This window comes from Scyliorhinus torazame, chromosome 5 (assembly GCF_047496885.1).
Source record: "Scyliorhinus torazame isolate Kashiwa2021f chromosome 5, sScyTor2.1, whole genome shotgun sequence".
NCBI lineage: Eukaryota > Metazoa > Chordata > Chondrichthyes > Carcharhiniformes > Scyliorhinidae > Scyliorhinus > Scyliorhinus torazame.
Genome location: NC_092711.1, coordinates 244,410,853 through 244,431,338, shown reverse-complemented (window position 1 = coordinate 244,431,338; position 20,486 = coordinate 244,410,853). Strand labels below are relative to the sequence as shown.

Below are 20,486 nucleotides of genomic sequence, written 5' to 3'. Positions count from 1 at the left end.
CCTGGTCATCCCCAATCACCTTTGAAAGGCACCCCTGACCATCGCGTCCTCAAACATTCCCACCATCAACAGCGCCAGTCTATCCTTAATTCTTTTATAAACTTTGACCGGAAACCCAGGCGGTTGCACGATGGTTAGCACTGCTGCCTCCCGCTGCCTAAGACCTGGGTTCGATCCCGGCCCCGCGTCACCGTCTCGTGTGAAGTTTATACATTCTCCCCGTGTCTGTGTGGATTTAACTCTCATAATCCAAAGATATGCAGGATGGGTGGATTGGCCGTGCTAAATTGCTCCTTAATTAGGGAAAAAAAGAATTGGGCACTTTAATTTTTTTAAAAAATTTGACTGGAAACCCTGGCACCTTCCCTGCCTGCATTCTCCCACTTTCACTTCCTCCTCCCTCACCGACTCCTCCAACCCTGCCCTCTCCGCCTCCCCAACCTCAGATACTGCAGCCCATCCAAGATCTCCCTTTTCTCCCGCTTCTCCTCCGGTGGCTCTGACTTGTACAGATCTCTATAGAACTCCTCGAACACCTTATTAATCTGTTCTGGAGCCACCACCAACTCCCCCGTCTTGTCTCCCTCGCTGCGGCCTCCCTACGGAACGTTCCTGCCAACAGGTGCCATGCCTTCTCCCCATACTCATAAGCAGCACTGCTCGCCCTTCTCAACTAACGCATCACTTTCGCCGTGGGCAATAGATCAAACCTCACCTGCAACTCCTTCCTCTTTGCCAGGAGACCCGGGTTCGGGGCCCGTGCGTACCTCCCATCCACCTCCAAAATCTCAAGTCATTGCTGTTCCTCTGTCTCCTCCCTATCCACCTTGGCTTAAAAAAAAAAAAATCATCTCCCCTTCAACATCGCCTTCAGAACCTCCCAGACCACCGACCGTGTGACCTCCCCTGTGCAAATAAACCCTACATACCCTTCAGTCACCTTTCCTATCTTGTCACAGAAGGTCCGATTCTCCATCCCGGCCTCTGGGCACCCCCCTTCTCCAAAACCACATCCATCCAATGTTGATCAAAGGTCACAATTACAGAGTACTCCGATTTCTTAACTACCGCCAACAGCACCTTTCCCACCACAAAAAGTCAATCCTTGAAAACATCTTGTGCACCGGGGAGAAAAACAAATATTCCGATCCATTGGGTGTAAAATCTCCATGGGTCCCCTGCCCCTATCTCCCTCATGAGCCCTACCAACAGCTTTGCCCCCACCCCAACTGGGCCAGGGAGCACGTCCGGGACCTGTCCACCTTCAGTTCCAGCATGATGTTCCAATCCCACTATCAGTTCTTGGCTATCCAGAAAAGGGATGGCACCCAAAGTTCTCCGCATGAACCCCGCATCATCACAATTGGGGCCACATACACTTACCAATGTCACCAATCTCTGCTCCAATGCACCCGTCATTAACATATACCTGCCCCCCTGGTGAGCCACCACATTCTCCATCTGAAACCTCACCCTCTTGCCCACCAAGATCGCCAACCCCTGAGCCCTACTATCGAATCCCGAATGAAACACCTGACTCGCCTAACCTTTCACCCACAAATGGGTCTCCTGCATCGCCACATCAGCTTTTGAGCTCTTCAAGCGCGCAAAAACACTCGCTCTCTTCACCGATCCCCCTAACCCCCTCACGTTCCATGTCACCATTCGAACTGGGGGTATCTTGCCCCTCGTATCTGCCATCACCATTACTCCAGGCACTACTCATCCGGCCAAGCCTGGTGCATCCTTTTGTTACTGTTGATCTTCTCCCTCCTCCCAGAATCCTTCCAGCCACTTCCTCTTGAAAATATCTCATCCAGTATTGACACCCTCTCCCCACCATTCACACCTCCTAGGTCCATCGAAACCTGCTTGACCGGGCTCCATGAGCCCTCCTCCCACCACACTCCCATTCACTACCTATGTTTGCTAGTACGGTGACCCTTGCCAGAGCACCCCCCCCCCCACCCCCCATCTCCCCTCCCCAGTAACCCGGCCCTAGTGTCCAAAATCCATGCCCCTTAGACCAAGAAACAATACATAACCGCACCCATGAGAAAACAAAACAAAACCCAGAACACATGTAAACGAACCCCTCTATTCAAGAGACAGACGACAAAACCCCAATCAAATAAAAATCCCTCCGTTAGAAAAACACTATCTCCGTCCCCGCCAACCAAGTCCAAATCCCAACTCTCATCTCAGTCCCAGTCCTCCAGCCTTAACAAACTCCTCTGCCACTTCCACCATCTCAAAATAAAAATCCCTTGAATTGTGAGTCACTCTCAAATTCACAGGGTAGACCACTCCAAATCTCACTTCGCTGCCATACAATGCGAAAAGTAAGGGAAATAAACAGGAAGGACCCCGACAATAAGTAGTTACAACTTGTTTTTAAAAACAATCTTTTTGTAATCTTGTCATGTGAGGGTCCATTTAAGAAAAGTGTGTTTTATCAAATGGCTGCAGTGATGTCATTGTGTGGGTGGAGCTGGGCTGTGATTGTCTTTCGTTTTGAGCTGGAAGCTGCTTTGTGGATCTGAGGTTTTTGGTTTTGTTTTCAGTTGGGAGCTGCATTCAAACAAAGACGGTGTATTTTTGATCTCTCTCTGCATGCTAAAGAATGTCTCCAGACCACTTGATAACTTCAAAGTAATACCTGTTGTCTGTAAGGAATTCAAACCTACTGTTTTTGTAGAAAAAGGGTGTTTGGCTTATGGATGTTGTTAGGAAAGTTATTAAGGGTTACCTATAGAGTACTGTATTTTTTTTGGGGGGGGGGGTGGTATTTGTGTTGGTAGTTGATAAGATGTTTACTGTGTGTTTATAAAATGTTAACTGGATTCATAGAATAAACATTGTTTTGTTTTAAAATGCTTAAGATCTCTGTTGCATAACACCTGGAAAGTGGGCCCTTGTGCTCCTCATAACCAAAATCTATTAAATCTATTAAAAGTTGTAGGTCAGGTGAACTCCATGATATACTTTGGTGTTCTCTAAACCCTGGCCCATAAAAAAACCTCTTGACTGATTTTCTACATTGGAAGAGTAAGGCTGCAAAAGTCGATTAGCAGCGAGCATGTGCTCGCTCTGATGTGTCTCATTGTAGCAGTTTTGCAAGAATCTGAATTGTGTGGGAAGGAATCCTGGAAGATGAGAGCAAAAAGCTGAAGGTCTCCTCTCAGAAGCATGTGCAACAGTAATAAAAATGTGCCTGTAAAGGTTGTCAGTGTCCTGTGACTCTCGAATGTCTGGTATTTATCATATGTGACTCCAAGGTTTAGAAGGTTTGGCCACCCCTGATTTTTAAAAAGTACATTTTAAAAGGTACAAATAAATGAAAAATTGAAGTGCTTAGTGTTTGACATTTGGATTTGCAAATATTTAATTACAGTGCAAATGAAAACTGGTTTGAGAAGATCTCTGTCCGAAATAGATTTGTCCATTTCTTTGCTTCTCTTGAACCAGTTAACGGTACACTGGAATAAGAGAGGTGGGAATTAGAGGTATATGCCAGTTAGGTTCACCCCATTTGACACTAAGAAATGGCAAAGTGCATTAGACAATGAGCCCTGGCAAAATAGAATAATCGAATCCCAGAAGGATGCCATTTGGCCCATCAAGTCTGCCCGGCCCTTGGGCAGAGCACCCTACCTAGGCCCAAGTCCCCACCCCATCCCTGTAACTCCACCTAACCTTCTGGACACGAAGGGGCAATTTAACATGGCCAATCCACCTACCGGCACAACTTTGGACTTTGGAGAAAACTAGAGCACCCGGAAGAAACTCATGCAGTCTGGTGATTTCTCTAAGATTCGGTTTCATTCATAACTCCTCTAATGAATAAGTAATCTGTGCCAGGTTACAAAAGGAACTGAATGATATCTCACTGGGTTGATCAGTGACAGTTAAATTCACACCAGATAAGCACCAAATCATGACCACTGTGAACAAGGGTAAGCCCAAACATCTTCCCTGAAACGTCATTAGCAACACCATTATTGGAGACCCTCGATACAAACTCCGCTCCCAGATGGAAAACAAAATACTTTTTTTTCCGTTTCCAATATCTTTATTTACTTTCAGTGGCAATAGTGGCAGAAACAGTTGGAATAAAGGAAGCACTGTGGAAGCATGGTATCCACGCACAAACTGTAACGGATGTTTATCCAATCCGAGTGCAGCCGGCTCGTATCCTTTCTGGTATCTATGCAAAACTTGGTGAGAATATCTTTGTGTTACTATGAGATTATTTAATGGCCTGAGATGTTATTTTAGCTGTTTTCCAAATAATACTTTCCTGTACAGCAGTAATGAAGGTAAAGTAACTAGAAAAAATATTAATGGACAATCCAATATTTTGTAATCTTTTTTGAAGTATTTTTATTGATGAGTTTCATTTATAACAAACAAATAAAATACAATATATTCAAAATACACAACATGATGAAACTGAAATTTACAAAGTACAGCATTAGAGAGAAATAGAAAAGGACGGAAATTCAACAATTCGCAGGGCAATGTTACTGTAATACTGCTTGCAAGCATTCGTTCCATGGGTGTAGTGCAAACAATTTTTTTCTTCATAATGGTGTGAATGGCTGCCTCCCCTCCCACCTTTCCCCTCGCGTTTGTTCCTGAGCTGCCCAGGATGGCCACCGTCACCTTCTCCCATCTTCACGTGTGACTTGTGTGACCAGAATTCTACCTTATCAACCCGAACCGTTCTGCTCGTGTGATCTCCCCGTTCCTCCTTCGGCCCCCTCCCCTCCCTTACCCTTCAAACCCTGACCCCTGCCATGTGCTCGTTCCCTCTCGGGAGAACGCTGCGTCCCCTCCCACTCCCAAAGATTTTGAGGTCCGGACCTGTTCTCCTGGTCATCTACTTTTCACTTCAGCATCTTTTGGGTTGATGCCAACCTCGTTATCTCGGCTTCGAGCGAGGCGATCCGTTCGTCCTGCTCAGTGGCCACTTTCTCTAAGTTCTGGATTCCTCGGGCCTCCAGTTGTTGCTGCGCCATATCCATTGTTCCTCTTCTGGGGCCAGCGCAGTCTCAATTGCCGACCTCATTCCTGATATGAGGTCCTCCTTTACCACCTCCCTATGCTTTTGGATGGTAGCCATGCTGTGGAGATGCCGGAGCTCGACTGTGGTGGGCAGAGTAAGAACCTTACAACACCAGGTTAAAGTCCAACAGGTTTATTTCGAATCAGGACCCGATGAAGGAGCTGCGCTCCGAAAGCTAGTGATTTGAAACAAATCTGTTGGACTTTAACCTGGTGTTGTAAGACTTCTTACTATGCTTTTGGAGTTCACTCGATATGAACTCCATCGATGATTGGTTTGGCATTGGCGACTCTGTTGGGCCCGCCATGTTCAGTCTCACCATCATCAATATTTTGCAATCATAATTGTTAAAACTGAGAAAAGCACTTTTGCCCATTTCAATTACAAAGTGTCAGAATTAAATCAATAGAGAAGGTCTAGCAAAGCAACTGCAAAATAAGGCTGCTTATTGTTCACCTAGTCATGTACCCTAGTGTAAGAACCAGAAGAGCACCTTGTACACAATAGCAATAATTTTTATTTATGTATATATTTACATAAGTTTGTAAGGAGCATCCAGGAGGGCTTCTTAAAACAATATGTAGACAGTCCAACTAGGGAAGGGGTGGTACTGGACCTGGTATTGGGGAATGAGCCCGGCCAGGTGGTAGATGTTTCAGTAGGGGAGCATTTCGGTAACTGACCACAATTCAGTAAGTTTTAAAGTACTGGTGGACAAGGATAAGAGTGGTCCTAGGATGAAGGTGCTAAATTGGGGGAAGGCTAATTATAACAATATTAGGCGGGAACTGAAGAACATAGATTGGGGGCGGATGTTTGAGGGCAAATCAACATCTGACATGTGGGAGGCTTTCAAGTGGCAGTTGAAAGGAATACAGGACCGGCATGTTCCTGTGAGGAAGAAAGATAAATACGGCAATTTTCGGGAACCTTGGATGACGAGTGATATTGTAGGCCTCGTCAAAAAGAAAAAGGAGGCATTTGTCAGGGCTAAAAGGCTGGGAACAGATGAAGCCTGGGTGGAATATAAGGAAAGTAGGAAGGAACTTAAGCAAGGAGTCAGGAGGGCTAGAAGGGGTCACGAAAAGTCATTGGCAAATAGGGTTAAGGAAAATCCCAAGGCTTTTTACACGTACATAAAAAACAAGAGGGTAGCCAGGGAAAGGGTTGGCCCACTGAAGGATAGGCAAGGGAATCTATGTGTGGAGCCAGAGGAAATGGGCGAGGTACTAAATGAATACTTTGCATCAGTATTCACCAAAGAGAAGGAATTGGTAGATGTTGAGTCTGGAGAAGGGGGTGTAGATAGCCTGGGTCACATTGTGATCCAAAAAGACGAGGTGTTGGGTGTCTTAAAAAATATTAAGGTAGATAAGTCCCCAGGGCCTGATGGGATCTACCCCAGAATACTGAAGGAGGCTGGAGAAGAAATTGTTGAGGCCTTGACAGAAATCTTTGGATCCTCGCTGTCTTCAGGGGATGTCCCGGAGGACTGGAGAATAGCCAATGTTGTTCCTCTGTTTAAGAAGGGTAGCAAGGATAATCCCGGGAACTACAGGCCGGTGAGCCTTACTTCAGTGGTAGGGAAATTACTGGAGAGAATTCTTCGAGACAGGATCTACTCCCATTTGGAAGCAAATGGACGTATTAGTGAGAGGCAGCACGGTTTTGTGAAGGGGAGGTCGTGTCTCGCTAACTTGATAGAGTTTTTCAAGGAGATCACTAAGATGATTGATGCAGGTAGGGCAGTGGATGTTGTCTATATGGACTTCAGTAAGGCCTTTGACAAGGTCCCTCATGGTAGACTAGTACAAAAGGTGAAGTCACACGGGATCAGGGGTGAGCTGGCAAGGTGGATACAGAACTGGCTAGGCCATAGAAGGCAGAGAGTAGCAATGGAAGGATGCTTTTCTCATTGGAGGGCTGTGACCAGTGGTGTTCCACAGGGATCAGTGCTGGGACCTTTGCTCTTTGTAGTATATATAAATGATTTGGAGGAAAATGTAACTGGTCTGATTAGTAAGTTTGCAGACGACACAAAGGTTGGTGGAATTGCGGATAGCGATGAGGACTGTCGGAGGATACAGCAGGATTTAGATTGTTTGGAGACTTGGGCGGAGAGATGGCAGATGGAGTTTAATCCGGACAAATGTGAGGTAATGCATTTTGGAAGGTCTAATGCAGGTAGGGAATATACAGTGAATGGTAGAACCCTCAAGAGTATTGAAAGTCAAAGAGATCTAGGAGTACAGGTCCACAGGTCATTGAAAGGGGCAACACAGGTGGAGAAGGTAGTCAAGAAGGCATATGGCATGCTTGCCTTCATTGGCCGGGGCATTGAGTATAAGAATTGGCAAGTCATGTTGCAGCTGTATAGAACCTTAGTTAGGCCACACTTGGAGTATAGTGTTCAATTCTGGTCGCCACACTACCAGAAGGATGTGGAGGCTTTAGAGAGGGTGCAGAAGAGATTTACCAGAATGTTGCCTGGTATGGAGGGCATTAGCTATGAGGAGCGGTTGAATAAACTCGGTTTGTTCTCACTGGAACGAAGGAGGTTGAGGGGAGACCTGATAGAGGTATACAAAATTATGAGGGGCATAGACAGAGTGGATAGTCAGAGGCTTTTCCCCAGGGTAGAGGGGTCAATTACTAGGGGGCATAGGTTTAAGGTGAGAGGGGCAAGGTTTAGAGTAGATGTACGAGGCACGTTTTTTACGCAGAGGGTAGTGGGTGCCTGGAACTCGCTACCGGAGTAGGTGTTGGAAGCAGGGACGATAGTGACATTTAAGGGGCATCTTGACAAATACATGAATAGGATGGGAATAGAAGGATACGGACCCAGGAAGTGTAGAAGATTGTAGTTTAGTCAGGCAGCATGGTCGGCTCGGGCTTGGAGGGCCGAAGGGCCTGTTCCTGTGCTGTACATTTCTTTGTTCTTTGTATTCACTTGGGAACCAAAACTGGACACAGCACTCTGGTTTTAAGGAATAGTGGCTTTAGCCTTCAAGACACAACTTGCCCACAGATCCAACGGCACGGATGCACAGTGGTTGCTTCATAGCGCCAGGGTCCCAGGTTCGATTTCCGGCTTGGGTCACTGTCTGCACGTTCTCCCTGTGTCTGCATGTATTTCCTCCGGGTGTTCCGGTTTCCTCCCACAAGTCCGAAAGACGTGCTGCTAGATAATTTGGACATTCTGAATTCTCCCTCTGTGTACCCGAACAGGCGTCGGAGTGTGGCGACTAGGGGATTTTCACAGTATCTTCATTGCAGTGTTAATGTAAGCCTACTTGTGACAATAATAAAGACTATTATTATTCTGTCAATAGGTCGCAATAAGCGACTGATGCTGAGTGGTCGGCCTTACCGGCATATGGGTGTTCTTGGCACATCAAAGTTGTATTTTGTTCGGGATGAAATCTTTGCTTTCACGCCTCAGGTAAGAGCTGATTCACCTTTTCCTTTAATGAATAATATGTGTACTATTTAGGTGTATTGCATAGTATTTTATAGTTGGGCTCTCGGCCCTTCCCTGATGACAGGCGATTACAAATGTATTTGGAGCATGGAACAGGAATGGGCCATTTACCCCTGTTCAAGGAGATTGTGATGGATCTGTATGCTTATCTCAAATCCCTTGATACCTCAGTTAAAAGAAACCTAGCAATCTCAAATTTAAAATAACAGTTGGTCCAACATCAACTGCTGTTTATGGAAGAGAGTCCAAGGCCTCTACCATGCCTTTCAGCGTTGAAGTGTTTCCTAACTTCATCCCCGAAAGGACTGACTCTAATTTTTAGGTTATGTCCCCTCGTCTTAGATTCACCTACCAGTGGAAATAGTTTATCTCCATCTACCTTATCTTTTCACCATAATATCTTAAAAACTTGGCTAAATCACCCCAATCTTCTAAATTTCAGCAATTAGAATCTTAGTTTGTATAACCTCTTCTTGTAATTTAACTCATGATGTTCAGAGATCGTTCTGATAAATCTGCATTACACTCCTTCCAATTCCAGTGTATCCTTCCTCGGGTATAGTGTCCAGAACGGAACCCACTAACTCTAGGTGTGGTCCAGCCAGGGCTTTTACAGCTATTGCATGACTTCTAATGCCTTGTATTATAATTCTCCAGATATAAATTTCAATTAACCTTTTTAACTTTCCTTTTACTTGTCCATGACATTTTCATCTAAGTACATAGATCCCCAAGTTTATTTGGATCGCCACACCTTGTGGCTTTTCAATATTTGGAAAGTGGCCCTATTCTATCTTTTTAGGTCCAAAGTGGATGATCGCACAATTGCCTGCATTGAAATCCATTTGCCAAAGTTTTGCCCATTCATTGAATCTATTAATATTTCTTTGTAATGTTATGTTTCCATCTACAATACAGTCTATCTTTTTGTTTTTTTCATCACTGTGAGTAAAAAAACATGGTGATTGATAGACGACCCAAGACACCGTTAGCCACATCTTGCCACTTAGAGCACCTACTCTTTATCCAATTCCAAACAAGAGCCATTTTGGACTTGAAACATGAACTCTGTTGTTCTCTCTCCACAGATGCTGCCAGACATGCTGAATTTTTCCAATACTCCCTGTTTTTATTTTATACCTACCCATTATCCCTACCTTCTTTCTCCTGCAGTTTAGCCAATTTCCTGAATAGGTCAATAATTTACCCGTCAATCTATAAGTTTAAACTTTAGCTCAACATTTCTTGGGCGGGACTTTATTGAATGCCTCCTTGAAGTCCATGTAAATAACGTCTTCCGAAGTTCCCCAGCCAAGTAATTTAGTCACCTCAAAAAACACTCTGTCAACATTGGAGGGCTCCTATTCGGGAACGGCATTTTCGGGGTTGAACGCCCGGTCCCAGGGGCAACAGAGGCGGCAAAAGCAGGGAGAAGGTACAGTGAAGGGAAATGGTGAAAACAAGTAAAAAAACGGCCGTGAAAAAAGCAGCTGAAAGTCCGTCGGGGAGTGGCAAGGTCACCGCGGGGACGGCAAGAAAAGTGGAGGCTGGGGCACCAGGGGAAGCCGCATTGCCCACGGCTGAAGAAATGACTAAGGTGATGGCCGCGGAACTCGAAAGGCAGTTCACAAAGCACATGGAGGCGATGAGGAAGGAGATGGGGGCGGTATTGAAAGTGCTGGTGGAGGAAGCGATTGCCCCAGTGAGGGCGGCGGTATTGAGCGCAGTGGCAGAGGTGCGGGAGCAAGGCGAGGCGCTGAAGGAAGTGGAAAAGACATTATTGCAGCACAGTGATCAAATTACCTCGATGGGGAAGGAGATGCAGAAGGTGATAGAGATCAACAAGGAGCCAAAATGGATGACCTGGAAAATAGATCCAGGCGACCGAATCTGAGGATTGTGGGTCTTCCCGAAGGAGTGGAAGGCCCGAGGCCGACTGAGTATTTTGCCATACTCAGATGTTGGCGAAGCTATTGGGGGAGGGGGATGATCTCTCCCGATATGAACTGGATCAGGCTCATCGGTCGTGGAGGCCTGTACCAAATGGGAGAGAGCCGCCAAGAGTAGTAACTTTGTGTTTTCGTAGGTACAGGGTGAAGGAGAAGGTCCTGTGCTGGGCAAAGCAGAAGCGGGTGGTGCAGTGAGCTGGAGCTGGTATACGCATATATCGACTTTACGGTGGAGCTGGCAAGGAGACGGGCTGCCTTCAGCTGGGTGAAGAAGGCACTGTACATCAGTACAGTGCAGTGCAGCATAGTATACCCAGCTAAGTTAAGGGTGACCTACAAATCCAAGGACTTTTATTTCGGGATGGCGGAAGCAGCGGAGGAGTTTGCGAAGGCAGAAGGACTGTGGCTGAATTGGGAAGTGGTCACGTACCGATGTAGCCCCATGTAACTGTATTTTTTTCACTGCGGCTGGTGTATGTGCTAAATGAGCTAACGTTGTATATTCTTAGACAAGGGAAGAGATGGGACTTTTGCTTGCAATGATGGTTCTTTGCAGCTTGGGTGTGTATGGTGGGGTTGTGTGCTAAAGGGGATTTCTTGGTTTTCCTGGGACCCGGCAAGGGGGAAAGAGACCCGGGCGGGGGCCTCCACGCTGGCCTGTTTAAGTCGGCCAGTGAATGGGAGTGAGGTGGGGGAGGGGCTGCGGCCATCGGAGCCTGGCAGAACAGGTTCCAATGAGTCTAGCCAGGGTGGAAAGTTGGGGGGAAGGAACAGAGGTTGGGGGGAGGAGTTTTGTCAGAGGAAGTGGAGGGGAGGAGTCCGGGGGGGGGGGGGGGGGGGGGAGAAGGGCTTGCAATGCTTGGGTGTCATTTACGGTACTCTTTCGGGGATTGGATGGCATTGAATGTTAGGGGGAGGGGGGGGGAACTCTACAGGTCAACGGTGACCATAGGCGATTCCTGATTCTTTTCTTTTTTCTCCTTTGTTTGTCCCACCGTGGGAGTGTTTGTTTTACTTGATGCTTATATTGTCAGGTGGGTCGTTGTTTGGGGTGGTGGGAGGATGGTATCGTTGTTAATAAGGGAATTGACTTTGTATTTGTTACCATTTACTGCTTGTTGGTGGGGTGTAAATTTTGAAGAAAATGTGAAAATGGAGAATAAAAATATATATTTTTAAAAACAGTCAGATTCCTCAGGCATGATCTACCCTTTACAAAACCATCCTGCCGCTCTCTAATCAGCAAAAACATTTCAAGACGTTAACTCACTCTATTCTTAATTATAGACTCAAGTAACATATCTTGGGCTAACTGGTTTATCATTTCCCTGTTGCGCCTTTCTTAAGTAATGAAGCAACATGTTCAATTATCCAATCTGAAGGAGATGTTTTGGACGGAGGTTATACTTGCGTTGCTGCTTTAGAAAGACTGAATAGCCCATTGTAACATTTCCAATTTCATATTCAGCAAGTTGATCACTATGACTCCTCTAATAAATTAGGATACGTCCCATGGTCTTGCCTAACTCTGATCATTCTGTACGTGGATTAATACAGCGGCACGCTGTGCAAGCTAGACCATGTGAGTACTCTTGAATGCTGTTTTTCTTCTATATACATCCAATCATTTAAAAAATAATCTGTTTACAGTTTATTGATAAGCAGGAGTTCTACCTGGCCCTTGATAATCAAATGGTCGTTGAGATGCTTCGAACAGAGTTGTCATACTTGTGTCGTTGCTGGCGAAAGACTGGACGACCCACTGTGACATTTCCAATTTCACAGAGCATGATCAGTGAGTTGAGTACTTTGATTTCAATAATACGTTGAAAACATCTGTGACTTATTTAAAAAAAAATCTGAATGTTTAATCTTGATAGCACTGAGCTCGGTTGGGGTATAGTTGCACAGGCATTAGCAGGTGGCCAGCATCTCACAGGCACCAACAGTTTATATTTCATATTTCTACCAACCAATAAGTATTGACTAACTGTTCGAGTGTGGGTGGCATCCTACAATCCTGATTTTGTTCAAACCTGCTGCTCACATGCATGTACTTTTTAACAAAGATGCACTAGATCATGATCAAGAATAGGGAGTCAGTTAATTTATAATACATAACACATAAAAATTAATAACCTATCTGTCTATAATCTGTGTAGCTAGCTGGCGTTTCCTGTGCTTCACAGTTCTTTGTCATATTTCAATCTCTCATTTAAAGTGGGTCCTTTCAAAATGTGAATGAAAGGAACAATGTGATTCTCCCAGAACTACAAAAATCCATAGAATGTATGTAGTCTTTTAGCTGACCATTTTATTAACTCATCAAATGTTTACTCATTTAGAAATTGCTATTTGTAAATTTAAAGATACACACACTTGCAATTTAGGAGAAGAATAATGGGCTGGATTCTCTGATTCTGTGGCTATGGCCGCAGGGTCCGTCTGGTCTTTCGACCAAAATGTCAGTGCCGCCCCCGCACCAATCCTCCGCCTGGTGGGGGGCTAGCAGCCGCGTCCGGCTTTACCCGTGGATACGACCACAAAATGGCCAGGCCCAAGGCCGTGCAACATGGTGCTGGCTGCGCGTGGACCCGGCCTGCCAAAGATTGCCCCCCTGTAACAGCCCTTGCCACCCACGAAGCCCCCCCTGCCATCGGAACGCGCCACCCCCCCCCCCCCCCGGCCCCAAAGACTTTGCGAGGTCTCTGAAAGCTGAGGACACGTGCTCCACACCGTCGGGGACTCGGCCCATTTGAGGCGGAGCATCGGGGGAGGGCCTCGGGTGACGTCCTGAGGCCATCCCGACGACATGTGGCATACTCCTCGAGTACACTGTTTTTGAGGGGGTGGAGCATCGGAAAAATGGCGCCGCCCACGATTCCAGCATAAAAATGCATTCTCCGGCCGTACAACGAACGCGGTTTCTGGTTGGTGATCAGAGAATCCAGCCCAATGCATTTCTTTGCTGGTATAATATTACGGTGTTTGCAAAATAGCAAATTTTCTGACTTATTGCGAGTAAGAGCATCTATTTGTTTATTAAATATGGTATATCAGGGTCACATAATATGGCAAATGAAAAGTTATCTTGTGCTGTGTACTTCTGAGCTGGAGCCTGAAATTGACAAGTGTGTTAAAATTTGTAATGATTCTTAATGAAACAGCAATTGAACTCTGCAAATGGAAGAACTCGGGCATTCAGACTTCAGCTAGATCAATTTGTCAAGTGCAGAGTTGCCAGTAATTCAAAGTTGACAGGCTAAAGAAGCTAGTTTTTTCAAATCGTGAAACTCTAATTAGTTTAGATTAAACTTCAGACTTAAAGGAACAGAGATTCAATTTATTTCATTATTCATCACATAGAAACAATGGGCTGAATTTAATGCCTCTTAGAAATGGAGAGATCCGTATTATCAAGCCAAGACGCCATCACTTTCCTGACAAATTAAGTTCTAGGCAGAAAGGGGTGAGGGTAGTCGAACCAACTAGAAGCCAATTGAAGCCCTCATGTCACTTAAAGGCTCATCCTGCCTCCGCAGGTATTTAACCAGCAATTAATTGGGTCATGCTGTATCAGCAACCCGCTAGGTCGACTATAGTCGCCCAATGGATGAGAGATTTGAAGACGGCAAGCATTGCCCAAGCAAGAAGATCCTCACCTGTCCTGCAACAAGTCTCACACACACACACACACACACACACTCCACCTGCTGCTGGTGAGCCTGCCTCACGAACCCACCAGGCACCTGTGTTGATCCTACAACTTGGACCTATTGCAGTAGCAGCAATGGCTACTGCCCCCAGAGGAGTTGCCAGTACAGATGAACTGCTATTCTCTGATTGGCCAGCAGCTCTTTGAAGCAGGACATCTGCCTTGACCACAATGAGAACCCCAATAACTAGATAAGTGCCCGGTTTAGTTTTAAACAGGATAGGGGTACTTGGATTGGCTGCGGGGGCTTGGAGAGGCAGTGGACCAGCCCACTGGTGCGGGCATTAAAATCAGCCAATGTTGCCTTATAAAATGATGTGGAGATGCTGGCGTTGGACTGGGGTGAGCACAGGAAGAAATCTTACAACACCAGGTTAAAGTCCAACAGGTTTGTTTCGAATCACTTGCTTTCGGAGCATTGCTCCTTCCTCAGGTGAATAAAGAGATAGGTTCCAGAAACATATATATAGATAAATTAAATGATGCAAGATGATATTTTGAATGCGAACCTTTGCAGTTAATTAAGTCTTTACAGATCGAGAGAGAGCGGGATAATCACAGGTTAAAGAGGTGTGAATTGTCTGAAGCCAGGACAGTTGGTAGGAATTTGCAAGCCCAGGCCAGATGATGGGGGAGGGGGGTGGGGGGGAGGGGGGTGGGGGGGGGGGGGGGGGTGAATGTAATGCAACATGAATCCAAGGCCCTGGTTGAGGCCATACATCTGTGTACGGAACTTGGCTATCAGTTTCTGCTTGGCGATTCTGCGTTGTCGCGCGTCCTGAAAGCTTCCTTGGAGGACGCTTACCCGAAGATCAGAGGCTGAATGCCCTTGACTGCTGAAGTGTTTCCCGGCTGGAAGGGAACATTCCTGCCTGGCGATTGTCACGCGAAGTCCGTTGCATACGCTGCGACAACGGATGAATGGACATCGCGCGACAATCGCCTGGCAGGAATGTTCCCTTCCAGTTGGGGGACACTTCAGCAGTTAAGGGCATTCAGCCTCTGATCTTCCGGTAAGCGTTCTCCAAGGCAGCCTTCGGGACGCGCGACAGCGCAGAATCGCCGAGCAGAAGCTTATAGCCAGGTTCTGCACACATGAGTACAGCCTCAACCGGGACCTTGGACTCATGTCGCATTACATTCACCCCCCCCCACCATCTGGCCTGTGTCATGATATTCAGGTAAACATCATAGCACATACATACATACATACTGATGGACAGATCAACGGACCAATCAACACACAGAACACGACAGCCAATCACAGGCAAGAGCATACACAGTACAAAACGGGGAACACAACACTTCCTGGGCACTCGAGCAGGAGACTGCTCAGGGCACAGAGCTCATTGCCAGTCACTCAGACATCCACCATGTGCTGAGTGCCACGACAAGATAGAATTAGGAATAGGTCCACAGAATCAAGGGTCACGATCAAACCTCAGTAAACAGTTTACCAGTGTGAAGAGATGTTTGAAATAAAACTGCATTGTACCATTCACAACCGTGTTGGTTCATCTGTGTAGCAGAGTACCCAACACTTCAGCCTGGGCTTGTGAAATCTTACTAACTGTCCTGGTCCTGGCTTGAGACAATTCGCACCTCTTTAACCTGTGATTACCCCTCTCTCTCAATCTGTACAGATTTAATTACCTGCAAAGGCTCGGATTCAAAGTATCGTCTTGCATCTTTGACTTTGTCTATTATATATATGTTTCTGGAACCTACCTCTTCATTCACCTGAGGAAGGGGCAATGATTCGAAACAAACCTGTTGGACTTTAACCTGGTGTTGTAAGACTTCTTCCGGTGCCTTATAAAATAGCATATTAGTTGAATTACTTTGAAGAATGCCACATATATGTATGGATCTGCAGTGATAGATTATATTTTGATGTTTTCCATGAAGCGCATGTCTGTTATCTTTCAGCTATCACACAGGTTTTTCAATGTGCAAATTTTGAGTCACATTTCTACTTGATTGGCCAGCTGAAATTTCATTTTCATAGAATAGTGACAAATTGCAGGTATTGAATGTTCAATCAAAAGCAAGAAAAGTGGCTAAATTAAGTTCCAGTGAACACAACAAGGAGACAAAATCTTGTCAATGCAAAGGAGAAACTGGGGCGATAGCTACAGATATATAGATATACAGATACCTGATCACCCAGGGACCTCTGATGGCCGAGGAGACCTCTCCGGGCGCCGTGCCGCCTTGTTCTTGTTTGTATGGAACAGTACTGAACGCTGCCCGGATGGTCGTGCCTATTGTGTGCGGGTTTCTGATCTTGCCGTGGGACTTTGGTAGATCCCGCAAGGCATAGTGGCTACTGAGAAGCCCGTGGGAGGCTTCACCCTTAATCTACCATTAGGGCGAATGGGATCAAAGGACATTTGGGGGGGGGGGGGGGGGAAGAGCGGGATTAGGCTATAGAATTGGACGATTAGCCATGATCATAATGAATGTTGGAGCAGGCTCGATGGGCCGAATGGCCTCTGATTTGTTATGTTGTATGTGTAACATAAGCGGCTTCCTTGTGGTGCACTTGACAAAAGAAGGTTCAGGTGTGGAGATAACTTCAACACGTTTATTAAACTAGTTACACTTCTATTACTCGGGTTCGACACTACTGCTAACCCTACTATAGCTACCCAGACTGACTAACCAGTTGCTGCAATCCACGTGCTGGGTGTAATAGTGAAACAACCCTGTGTCTCTATTCACTGAGTGTCTCCACTGGAAAGAGGCAGATCATGTGTGTGGTGTCCTTTATATATGGATTGGTGTAATGCCCCCTTGTGGTGGTGTCACCTCTGTATGTATCGTGAATGTCCATTGGTCATGTCCTATCTAACTGATCTATTGGCTGAGTGCGTGTGTGTGATGTTTCTGGTGCTCCCTCTAGTGTCTAGCTAGCCTACATGCATTTACATTGATGCACATCACCACATCCCCCCATTTTTATATGTTACATATTTTCTGTACACTTTGAGAAAATTGAACAAAAAACAGGTAGATAGGTTAAGGTATATGCAAGTCATGGGAACAGTGATTAAACAATAAGTCCAAATCATTCGTGCGAGTCCAAAAACCATCAATCATCATGGTCAAATGTCTCTCTTGGTTATGAACGCCATCAATGTCCCTGTGCCACAGGAACCAAGAAGTGGTCAAATCACTTCGCTGTCTGATTTGGAGTCCCTTTCTTTTTTCGATGTTTGTGATGGTGCTGTCGGATGGCATCTTGTAGCTGATAAGGTGTTGACGTTGAAGAGGTACCATCAACAGTATCATTCGAGGTCATGGATGTACCATATGTTTAAGTTGGATAAGACTGTACATACTGGTTCTGGCCACGTGCTGTGCTGGAAGGGTGATCCTGCTGAGAACCGTTGAAGCTTGTTGAATTGGAAACAGAATTGCTGCTCGCATAAATACCTGGTGATGGTGTGAAACGAGAACCTTGCATCTGATAGGAATATGCCATCTGACCAGGCTGGGGTGCAGCAAATCCGGGCTGTAACTAAGCACCCAGTCTGTAGTGCAGATTGCGCTTGTGGTAGTCCTCCTTCGGTCTTGATTCCATTAGTGGGCAATCCGTCGTGCTCGCCTGTTTGAGAATATGCTGCATAGACTGCTGGCTGCTGCATGCCTGAATACTGGGTTTGTCCAGCATGAGCTGTCATTGGCTGCACTGCTGGTGTGGAAAAAATGTGTGGATATAGCTGTGGTGAATATTGGTGTATTCCTCTTGGACTGTAGCTGCTGTTTGTTATTACTGACCCAGTGTAATTGTTAAGTGATCCATCTCCTGTCGTTGTGGCATCTGCTGTCACCCTGAGCAGCACTCCCTGTCTGGAGTAAAGTCCGGCTTACATGAATCAGAGTCGGCGTTTGGGTGCTCCCCATCTGGAGTCTGGTCTGTTTTAACTGAGTCAGTGTTGGTCTGTTGATGCTCCCCGTCCGGTCTTAGCAGGTTCACTGGAGTCAGCTGAGATTTCTTGAAGCTGCACGTCTGGAGTCGGAGCATGCAGGAATGCATTGACTTGTGGAGAGGTTCGAGCGAATGAGGGTGGAAGTATCATGGTGTCACCGGAGTCACCAGTGGTCTCACAGTGATCGTCGAGTGCCTCTGAGGTCTGTCACTTTGCACATCTTTCATGGGAAGTGGGATGCTGTCGTCGCTCGTCTCACATACCGTGGGTAGCACCTCAGTAGCTGCTTGTTGTTCACTTGGGTTGGGTAAATCGTCAGAGTCTTCATCTGATGGTGCAAACAATGTGGATGGACTGTCATTGTCTTGCTGTTGTCCTTCATTTGGGCTTGGACTGTCATCGTCGCTTTGTTCTTCACTGTAGCATGATAGACAGTCATGGTCGTCCTGCTGTGCACTTGAGCATGGCAGACTTGCATCGTCTTTCGGCGGGAGCAGAGTGCAGGGGCCTGTCGGGAGGTGAGTTTTTGATTTAAAAACACTTACCTGGTCCCGATTCTGTTCTTCTTTTCTGTGTTATTTTTTATTTTTTTAATATAAGGCAGGAACCGGAGGTTCGACCCGCGGACTTCTGGGAAGGTTCCAACCCCCCAACCCCCCCCCCCCCCCCCCCCCCCCCCCCCCCCCCAACCAATAAATTCTGGTGGAGAGGAAACCCGAGACACTACACGTGTAGTGTCTCCCACCCGCCGCCCTCCTCTAACCTAACAATAAGACCCATTGGTATGAGGTAAGTGCCATATTATGTTATTTAAAAAAAAATAAAAAAAATTATTTATTAACCAGAACTTGGTTGGAAGTTAGAGGGATGGCAGGGAAGGGAGTGCAATGTTCCTCCTGCAGGATGTTTGAGGTGAGGGATGCCGTTAGTGTCCCTGCTGATTTTACCTGCAGGAAGTGCAGCCATCTCCAGCTCCTCCAATACCGAGTTAGGGAACTGGAGCTGGAGTTGGATGAAGTTCGGATCATTCGGGAGGCAGAGGGGGTCATAGATAGCAGCTTCAGGGAATTAGTTACACCAAAGATTGGAGATAGATGGGTAACTGTAAGAGGGACTGGGAAGAAACAGTCAGTGCAGGGATCCCCTGCGGTCGTTCCCCTGAGAAACAAGTATACCGCTTTGGATACTTGTGGGGAGGACGACTTACCGGGGTAAGCCATGGGGTACGGGCCTCTGGCACGGAGTCTGTCCCTGTTGCTCAGAAGGGAAGGGGGGAGAGGAGCAGAGCATTAGTAATTGGGGACTCGATAGTCAGGGGCACAGATAGATTTTGTGGGAGCGAGAGAGACTCACGATTGGCATGTTGCCTCCCAGGTGCAAGGGTACGTGATGTCTCGGATCGTGTTTTCCGGGTCCTTAAGGGGGAGGGGGAGCAGCCCCAAGTCGTGGTCCACATTGGCACTAATGACACCTGAGGAAGGAGCAGCGCTCCGAAAGCTAGTGACATCGAAACAAACCTGTTGGACTTTAACCTGGTGTTGTAAGACTTTGTACTAATGACATAGGTAGGAAAGGGGACAAGGATGTCGGGCAGGCTTTTAGGGAGCTAGGATGGAAGCTCAGAACGAAAACAAACAGAGTTGTCATCTCTGGGTTGTTGCCCGTGCCACGTGATAATGAGATGAGGAATAGGGAGAGAGAGCAATTAAACACGTGGCTACAGGGATGGTGCAGGCGGGAGGGATTCAGATTTCTGGATAACTGGGGCTCTTTCTGGGGAAGGTGGGTCTACATCTGAACCTGAGGGGCACAAATATCCTGGGGGGGGGGGGAGATTTGTTAGTGCTCTTTGGGGGGGTTTAAACTAATGCAGCAGGGGCATGGGAACCTGGATTGTAGTTTTAGGGTACGGGAGATTGAGAGTATAGAGGTCAGGAGCACAGATTTGACTTCGCAGGAGGGGGCCAGTGTTCAGGTAGGTGGTTTGAAGTGTGTCTACTTCAATGCCAGGAGTATACAAAATAAGGTAGGGGAACTGGCAGCATGGGTTGGTACCTGGGACTTTGATGTTGTGGCCATTTTGGAGACATGGATAGAGCAGGGACAGGAATGGTTGTTGCAGGTTCCAGGGTTTAGGTGTTTTAGTAAACTCCGAGAAGGAGGCAAAAGAGGGGGAGGTGTGGCGCTGCTAGTCAAGAACAGTATTACGGTGGCGGAGAGGATGCTAGATGGGGACTCTTCTTCTGAGGTAGTATGGGCTGAGGTTAGAAACAGGAAAGGAGAGGTCACCCTGTTGGGAGTTTTCTATAGGCCTCCTAATAGTTCTAGGGATGTAGAG

General features: G+C 46.5%; 1 protein-coding gene across 1 annotated transcript in view; it reads left to right on the top strand.

The window, feature by feature from the left end:
• The window catches only part of phka1a (phosphorylase kinase, alpha 1a (muscle)), a 252,415-nt gene that overhangs the window by 52,114 nt on the left and 179,815 nt on the right, over nucleotides 1-20,486 (top strand). The window contains exons 14-16 of the mRNA XM_072505235.1: nucleotides 4,087-4,221; nucleotides 8,401-8,510; nucleotides 12,149-12,293. Coding sequence (XP_072361336.1) covers nucleotides 4,087-4,221; nucleotides 8,401-8,510; nucleotides 12,149-12,293 — 390 coding nt within the window. The remainder of the gene's footprint in view (nucleotides 1-4,086; nucleotides 4,222-8,400; nucleotides 8,511-12,148; nucleotides 12,294-20,486) is intronic.